At 31.1% G+C, this 8,346-nt stretch overlaps 5 protein-coding genes across 5 annotated transcripts, besides 5 other annotated features; 2 read left to right on the top strand and 3 right to left on the bottom strand.

Annotated features, from left to right (window-relative positions):
* Nucleotides 1-75: 75 nt before the first annotated feature.
* On the top strand, nt 76-1,638 carry EDI_041530 (uncharacterized protein; the record flags this gene model as incomplete). The annotated part of the gene is made up of 1 exon (XM_001738901.1): nt 76-1,638. One exon carries the CDS (start codon nt 76-78, stop codon nt 1,636-1,638), a length of 1,563 nt encoding a protein of 520 aa, XP_001738953.1.
* A 34-nt stretch (nt 1,639-1,672) lies between these two features.
* Nucleotides 1,673-1,694: a sequence feature (AT_rich).
* Nucleotides 1,695-2,216: 522 nt separating this feature from the next.
* Nucleotides 2,217-2,237: a sequence feature (AT_rich).
* A 162-nt stretch (nt 2,238-2,399) lies between these two features.
* EDI_041540 (uncharacterized protein) lies at nt 2,400-3,254 on the bottom strand (the record flags this gene model as incomplete). Its single annotated transcript, XM_001738902.1, has 1 exon — nt 2,400-3,254. The coding sequence occupies one exon, from the start codon at nt 3,252-3,254 to the stop codon at nt 2,400-2,402; it is 855 nt and encodes a 284-aa protein (XP_001738954.1).
* Nucleotides 3,255-3,726: 472 nt separating this feature from the next.
* On the top strand, nt 3,727-5,496 carry EDI_041550 (uncharacterized protein; the record flags this gene model as incomplete). Its single annotated transcript, XM_001738903.1, has 1 exon — nt 3,727-5,496. One exon carries the CDS (start codon nt 3,727-3,729, stop codon nt 5,494-5,496), a length of 1,770 nt encoding a protein of 589 aa, XP_001738955.1.
* Nucleotides 5,497-5,568: 72 nt separating this feature from the next.
* Nucleotides 5,569-5,608: a microsatellite.
* Nucleotides 5,609-5,864: 256 nt separating this feature from the next.
* EDI_041560 (uncharacterized protein) lies at nt 5,865-7,790 on the bottom strand (the record flags this gene model as incomplete). Its single annotated transcript, XM_001738904.1, has 1 exon — nt 5,865-7,790. One exon carries the CDS (start codon nt 7,788-7,790, stop codon nt 5,865-5,867), a length of 1,926 nt encoding a protein of 641 aa, XP_001738956.1.
* Nucleotides 6,001-6,072: a microsatellite.
* Nucleotides 7,395-7,454: a microsatellite.
* Nucleotides 7,791-7,827: 37 nt separating the features above from the next.
* Nucleotides 7,828-8,175, bottom strand: EDI_041570 (uncharacterized protein; the record flags this gene model as incomplete). The annotated part of the gene is made up of 1 exon (XM_001738905.1): nt 7,828-8,175. One exon carries the CDS (start codon nt 8,173-8,175, stop codon nt 7,828-7,830), a length of 348 nt encoding a protein of 115 aa, XP_001738957.1.
* Between the last annotated feature and the right edge of the window lie 171 nt (nt 8,176-8,346).

The raw sequence follows: 8,346 nt of genomic DNA on the forward strand, positions 1-8,346 counted from the left end.
TCTATATAGATCTAAAGAACAAATGGCCTTCGGCCTATATAAGAACTTAATAGTAAGAAACTATAATTTAATAAAATGATGCGAAGAGCAAGAAGAGCAACTGCACCTCGTGCAAGACGTAATTTAAAATCTACTATGGCAGGAAATTTAAAAGCTGCCTTCCAACAAAGAGACAGTACTCAAGTAGTATTAAATGCTACTGAGACTGTACAATTAGCTATTCCAGCTAATACTAATGGAGCAACTACAGTACGGAATGTAACTAAGTTGCTTTGTGGTACTGAATTCTTCCAACATTATGCTGGAATGTATGATCAATTTAAAATTGATGGTGTTTCAGTATCAGCTGAAATTGTATACAATACATTTGGTCAGGCTGCAATGACATTCCCTAATGTTATTACTGCATGGGATAGAAATGGTATTGATAAAGCTACTGCTAATGTAGTAACCAATCCAGAAGGAGGACAGAATCTAACTAATGTTCCAATTGTACCTGGACCATATCAAGTGAGTTCATATTCTAGTGCAGTAAGTAGAGCATATTATCCAGGTGCAAGATGGGGTATTACAAGAAGACTTATTGCTTCATCACTTCAAGAGAAGAGTATTTATCTTCCAACAGTTAAGACTGCTGAAGTATTGACTGAATCTACTTTATATGCTGCATGGAATCCTGATTTCCTTCTTTCTGTTCTTTTAGGTAATCAAACAGCTACATGCCAAACACTTGTATTTAATTTAACATGGTCATGGGTTGTTTCACTTAGAGGATTAAGAAAGAGTACACTTGATGTTATTCCAATTCCTAATGCTAATTCACTTGGTTATGCAGGAACTAATGCTGGTACTGTTGCAAGTGGAACAAATAATACTATGATTCCTGCTTCAATGAATGTTGCTAATAATGCTGGAGTGGTTACTGTCAGTAATCCAGTTTATACTACACAAGTACAAAATACTGGAGGAGTTATTTCTGTTGCTAATAATTCATGGACTCTTGATTCACTGAAGTTGTATTTGAATCAAGTTATGTATAATATGGGTATTAGTAATGTTAATGCAATTACATTTGATAATAGTAATTTACATGTTGTTGAAGCTAATAATTCTGGTGTTGCTATTAATTTACCTGCTGGTAGTTCTAATATATTGCCATGTGTTATGGTTGCATTTGCTACTACTATGACTCTTGGTAATGGTACTACCGGTTATAATTTAACTATTTTCTTATGTGGTAATGGTAATAGTAATGCCCATGTAATTAATGTTGCAACTGATGCTAATACATTTGTTGTTTATTCTGAACCATTTGCTGTTTATGGAATTAATCTTCCTAATCAAAGTGGAGCTACAGCTGAATCTGTTGTTACTACTGCCTTGTTAACTACTGTAGGAAGTACTACTACTAATTCACCTGCTATTATGTATGTAAATACTGATACAACTGCAGAAGCTGCTGTTACTGTTGCTGCTGGTTCTATGTTAACTGTTGCAGGTACAAATACTGCTTCTGTTGCTTATCCTGTTGTAGTTGGAAAGAATGCGTTTTTAAAAGTTGTTAATAGTAAGGAGTCAGTTATGAATAAGCTGTCCATTACGTCTGAATGTGCTTTCATTGTAGTTGAGAACATATGAGTATTGTTTTGATCCATGAGTCTTATGATATCTGAATTTTTAATTAAATAAAAATAGCTTTTTTCTGGGTAAAAACCGTAATTTTTTCCTTCTGCTGCTTCTTCTATTTGTAATCCTCCATCTTTATGTTTTATTATTGTTGTATCTCCTGCTCCTGTTGTGTCAATTCTTATTGGGTATGTTCCTAGTGGTTTTAGTAGTGCTACATTGTTTGTATATGTTAATTCTGTTGGAAATATTGTTGTATCTTGTAATGTATTTTGTATTTCGTTTATTGTCATTTCTTGTGGTATTAGATCGTAAGTTGATGAGTCATCTAATGAGTAATTTATTCCATTTATTTGAGGTATATTTATTGTTACGTTTACTTGATTCATGTAATATCCTTCTGGTCTTGGTATTTCATAGAAACCACTTTCTGTGAATGTTCTAGTTACTAAAGCTACTTGTGGTTGTACATTTGTATTTACTATTACTGCATCTAAGTAAGGTATACCATTATCAGGGGTAACTGCAATAGTACCATTTTCTGTAATATTAACTGTTTTAGTCTCGCTTGATGGGTGTACATCTGTTACTAATTTTATATTATTAATATAGTTATCACTTGTCAGTTGAATGGTTCCATTGTTTGTTGTTGTTATAGTTGGATTATCTATTGTCATATGAAGATTGTATGTAGTGTTGTTTATAGTGTCTTCCTTTCTTAATAATGTTAGAGTTGTATTAGAAACTAAAGACATTTAAATGAATAATAAAGATTAATTTAAAGTTTTATTTGTTATCTGAAGTGTTATTACTTGTTTTTGTTTTGGTTGAAATTTTAAAGTTACTTTTTCATAAGCTTCATGTACATTTGGTTCTAAAGTTATGTCTTCTCTATTATTAATGTCATCGTTTGTAATTGTATAGTTTAAATCTACTAGTGTTATGTCTGGATTAGGTTCAATATCTTCATCTTCTGTTGGAGTGCAAATATATCTATCGAATGAACATGTTATATACCATTGGAGATTGAAATCTATTATTTGGTCTTCTTCTCCTTCGTTTGTTTTATTTGTTGTTTCTACTGCTATAATATACCAAGGATAAAATGGGATAGTTACATTTTCATTTGTATAAGGATTCCAATATATATTATTTTCATCGTAAGTCCAAAAGCCTTCTACTCTTGTTGGTCCATAAAAGTTTTGTTCTTGAATAGTTTGAGCTTTAATGATTGTTGTTATTTGAAATGCTCCACCGGGGTAATAAATTTGTTGTTGTATATGACTACTATTTTGAACCATTTTTAATTGTGCTTCGGGTGTTGTTGTTTCATTTTCTGTTTTTATATATGTAGGGAACCATGAAACTGATACTGTTGGAAAGTTGAGTCCTATTTCTTTCATTTTAATATCAGATATGGATAATACTGCTAATGCTTTGTCTATTTTTACTCTTTTAAAACATTTACAGAAGGAATTAAAATTTGTGTTTTTGAATAAATCATAAAATATATGAGTTGTATCTATTCCGAAGTTTTTATTTTCTTTTATTAATACTCTTTTTTTAACATTAAATGAAAATTCAACTTGATGAGTATTTTCAGGACAATTATTACGTGTATGTATCATTTGAATATAAAGATGAACTTAAAAATTCATAATATGTCAACAGAAAGCAGTGATTGTCATCACTCTGAGTCTTGTGTTGAAAAGGTATTCAAAGATAGTACATGGAATGTAATTAGGAAAGTTGTTATGTTAGTACTTTCATGTATATTACTTATTGCTTCGTGTTTTTTTGCTTTTATTGAGAGTAGAAGACAAAATCAAGTTATGGATGGTATAGAAGAAGTGTTAGATGTAGTAAAAGTATTAATTCCTAATTAATTTATTTGTATCTTAATCTTTATATTTTAATTATGAGTTGTTTACATGATGTACTCCTTATGTTCATTCTTTTTACTTTACTTGTTTTATGTTGTTGCATGCATGGTTGTATTCGAGATGATGGTTCTGTTTCACGTTTATGTTGTTGTCCAGGATCTTGTCAATATCATGGGATTTGATGTTTAAACTCAATACTTAGTAACTTAATAATTTAATGTTTTTTGACTTATACGGTGTTCCACGTTTAAATTTACATAAGAAACGGTATGGTAGTTATGGTTCTATTCATGGTTGGTATGATAATTATAAATTTGTTAATAAGAAGCCATATACTTATCAACGTGTATATGATAGAAGTCCAAGTGATAAGAAGAATGAATTTGATAAAAGGTATAACAGAGATTATGATAAGAGGTATGAAGAGACTAAACCTAGAAGGCCCGATAGTAATAGACCTCAGCGTCCAACTAATAAGAGACCTACACAAGATAGAAGACCTTCTCAAAAGGATAAACCTGGTAATCGTCCTGAAAATAAACGACCTGTACAAGATAGAAAACCTACTAATCCAAATCGACAACCTGTTGATCAAAAGAAGCCTAGACAGCCTATTCGACCTGAACAAGGAAAGCCTACTAGTCCTAATAATAATCCTGCACAGAAACCATCTAAGATTGATGATAAGTATGATCCAGATTTAGGTAAGATTGTTGATAAAAAAATAAGAGAGATAGAAGATAGAACTGATAGTTTGTTTGATAAGGGAAGTTCTAGTAAGGAGAAGGATAGTTGGTGGAAAGATGTTAAGGATAGTATTGGTGATCGTGTTAAGGATGTTTCTGAACGTTTCCCTAAAGATTTGAAAAATGTCATTAAGAATAATCCCGCAGCTAAATTGGATGCTTCTTTAATTAGGGCTATGTTTGATAAAGGTATTAAAGTTGGTGGTAGTTTGTTAGGAACCGCTCTTACTGCTGCTGCTGGTGAAGGAGGAAAAGATTTGTATAAAGGTGTTAAGGATCGTTTAAATCGTGATAATGTTCCTACTAGAAAGAATACTACACAAGATAATATTAAATATATGCGTGAAAAGTATATTAAAGGTAATGATGTTAAGAATGAAGATTTAGATGCTATTAAGCAAATGTTGCTTGATGATCCTTCATTGGTTAAGGATTATGTTCATGTTATTTTTACTGAACAAGAGTTAGGTAAGTTGTATGAAGATGATCGTGATTATGGTAGTATTCCTCTTCCAACTGTTATACGAGATGAATTACATTTTGTTCCTGCTAGAGTTCTTAAGAAAGATGGTGAAAGATATTATGCTCCCGATTATTATGTTGCGGATAGTAAAGGTATTGTTATTGATCCTAAGTATCAAAATCAGCTTTTAAAGAATGGTAATGAATTTGAATTGTTTCCCGAATCTTTGGGTGAATTACTTCCTGATGATCTTCAAGAGTATAATGCTCGACGTCTTACTTTTATTTTTGAGCAATTACCTGATGAATTAAGGCGTCATATTAAGACCGATTTTACTATTGATCATGCTGCTGCTTATCGTTATGCTAAATTATTGAATATTCAACTTCCTAGGGAATTACTTACTGGTAGTAATGATGATTATTATCATAAAATTAATTATGGTATGCGTACTCATCAGCGTATTGGAAGTGGTCGTAGATGGTTTGAAGCTAGTGACTTTGAGAAGAAGAGTAATCTTATTGAATATATGAGAAATCATTATATGTGGAATCGTGATGGTGGTGATAGATTGGTTTATCCCGATGATCCTAATCGCAGTGGATTTAATTATCTTAAGGATCTCGGTAGTTCTGAAAATGAAGATGAATGGGGCAGTGTTTTATTGAAAATTAGTCCAACAGATCCTGATACTTTTAAAGTGTATACGCGACCTGATGGACGTAAAGTTTTTGTAGAAAATAAACAAAACGAAAATCATATTTACAATTTGAAATAATCAATTATCTTCTTTTTTAGGCTTTGTTTCTTCTGCTTTTTTATCTTTTATAATAAATCTATTCTTGTATGGTTTCTTTTCTTCTTTCTCTTCTTTGTTTATTTCTTTCTTTTTCTTTGGTAGCTCCCACATTAATCCTTTTTTGTTGGCTATTCTGTATACAAGAGACCAGTATGGTTTCTTTAATGCTACCTTCTCTTCCGCTGATGTTTCTTCATCAATTATATACATTAATTTATTCATCGTTTCGATGAGTTCTTCATCTCCCATCTCTTTGTACTTGCCTAAGGCGAAGTCTGCGATGATGTCTCTAATGCTTGTAGTCATGGTATGATTAAACAGATTAAATGGGTTCTTTAAATACTCAATTATCTAGTTCTAACTTTATCTTCCCCGCCAATTGTTGATGTGGCATAGTCGAATTGAGGATCTTCTAATGGTTCTACTGGTTCTATTGGTATTTCTGCTTCACTATCTTCTTCTATAATTAGATTTAACGGGTAATCGTTTTCTTCTTTTTCTATTTCTGGTTTCTCTTCTTTTTGTTCTTTTTCTTCGATTGGTTCTTTTCTTTTTGTAGAAGGTGGTTGTTGTATAATTATAACTTCTGATTCTAACATTAGTAATCTATAATCGTAATCATGGAGTGCTTCTTCTTGCCATCGTTCGATAAGTTCTTCGGGAATTTCTTCTTCTATTAATAGAGGATGACGTTTTAAGTACTTCTTAATTTTCTTATTAACAAATTTATTTATTTCTGTTATTTTATTTATAGGATCTTTCATCTTTTTGATCTTTTCTTGTTTTCTTGTTTTTCGTTGGAGTTTTCTTGATTCTTTAGCTTGTCTTGCTAAATTACCTTGTGTTCTATCATCAACTAATTGAATTGGATAATTTATTTTCTTCTTTTCTGAATTATGTTTAAAGTTATGCCAATATTTAGCATCTTCTGGTACAGGATCTAATTTTATTTCTTCTGGCATATGGTCATCATACCATTCTAATTCTTGTTCATCATCTTCTAGTATTGGTTCTTCATTTTCTACTTCATTTGGTATATCGACGGATTCTAAAGGTATAAAGTCTGGTACAGGTTTAGCTTCTTTTAATACTAATTCTCTTTCTTCTAATTCGTTTAATTTAATCTTTATACCTTTAGAATCGTCGTCAGGTTTATTACCGTTGACGTCATCATTATTTTGTATTTTCTTGGGAGACTTCTTTTTCTTTTTCTGTTCTGGTTTAATTATCATTTGTTGATATGGTACAATCTCTTGTATTGGTTGTTGAGGTGGTAAGTTATTAATTCTAGGTGGATTAAAGAATGTTGATGTTAGTTTCTCTTCAAATGGTCTTTTAGCTTGGTATTTAATTTTGCCTTTTCCATCTTCTCTATTATCTTCACTATCCGAAGAACTATCATCTCCTCTTTTCTTGTAGTTATCATTAAAGAAGTCATCTAACTTTCTGTATCTTTTTCTGTTCTTTTCATCTTCTTCATCATCATCCATTGGTTTTATTTCTTTATATTGTTTTGGTGGTATTATAAAGTTATCAGGATCTTTAACATCTTTATGTATTTCTATTTCTTCTTGTAATGGTTTTTCTTTTAGTTGTTGAAGTACTTCTGGTATTCTATTTTCTTCAATGTTATCAGCTAATACTATATTATTTTGTTTATCAGTTATTATTACAGGTATTGTTTCATCTTCTTGTTCTGTTTGTAATAATATAGTTTCATTTCTTTTTCTTACATCTTCTTCTACTCGAGTTAGAGTGTCAATTAATTCATTTTCATTGTCTATATCTATTATTCCATCGAGTATTTTTAGCGTATTATCATCATATGTTAATACTTGTTCTTGATTATTTGGATTAACTATTTCATATGTTATTGTTTCTTCTTCTGGAATGTCTTGTTCTTGTTGTTCTTCATCTTCTTCATATTCTTGTTCTTCATGTGGTTCAATGATATTTCTAAATTCTTTATTATATTCTTCATAATCTGGATCATCAAACATTGATTCTTCTGTTTTATTATATTCTTCGTCAATTATATCTGGTTTATTTGCTCTCTCAGGTTCATTGTCTGGATCAAAATAACTATTTTCTGTGTATACATTTGGATGTAGATCTACATCATCTTCTTCTGTATACTCTTCATCTCCTGCATCAGGATCATAATTATCGTTAATCGAATTTAATGAGTAGTTATTTGAGTACCAATTATTTTTTATACTTCCATAACTACCCCAACGTCTTCTAAATACGTTTGGTCTATACCAATAGCTCATGTTGAATAAAAAATAAAAGATGAGTTATAAAAAACAGTTAATTAAAATTACCTGTATTCCAGTTATTTACTAGAGCATCTGGATCATCTTCACTTTCTTCTTCTGTACTATCTTCATCAGCTATTCTTATTTTCTTTCCACTTTGTACTGTTATGTATCTATCATCTCCTTCTTCTGTTATTACGTTTTTAGTTAAATCGAAGAATCTCTTCTGTATTTCGTGATCATCTTCGGCTATTCTCTTAGTTGGTGTTATATCCTCTGGTACTTCTAACTGGATTGGTGCTGGCATACTTTCTTGTTCCATTTGATCTACTATATCTTCTAATTCATCAACTGTAACATCTCCCATATCTTCGCTTACTTCTTCAATTTCATTCTCCATTAACATCTCAACTAGTTTGGGATCCAGTCCATCGTATTTCTTTTTATCTTGTATTACTTCTACTTTTGGAGGTGGCTCTACATACAATTTCTCTTTTGTCTGTAATACTACGGTGTTTTTCTCTAGCCAATCGAAGTCTTCAAACTCTTTGGCTCTTGTTTATAGTGCCTT

This window comes from Entamoeba dispar, genomic scaffold, assembly GCF_000209125.1.
Source record: "Entamoeba dispar SAW760 scf_1105229461733 genomic scaffold, whole genome shotgun sequence".
Classification (NCBI taxonomy): domain Eukaryota; phylum Evosea; order Mastigamoebida; family Endamoebidae; genus Entamoeba; species Entamoeba dispar.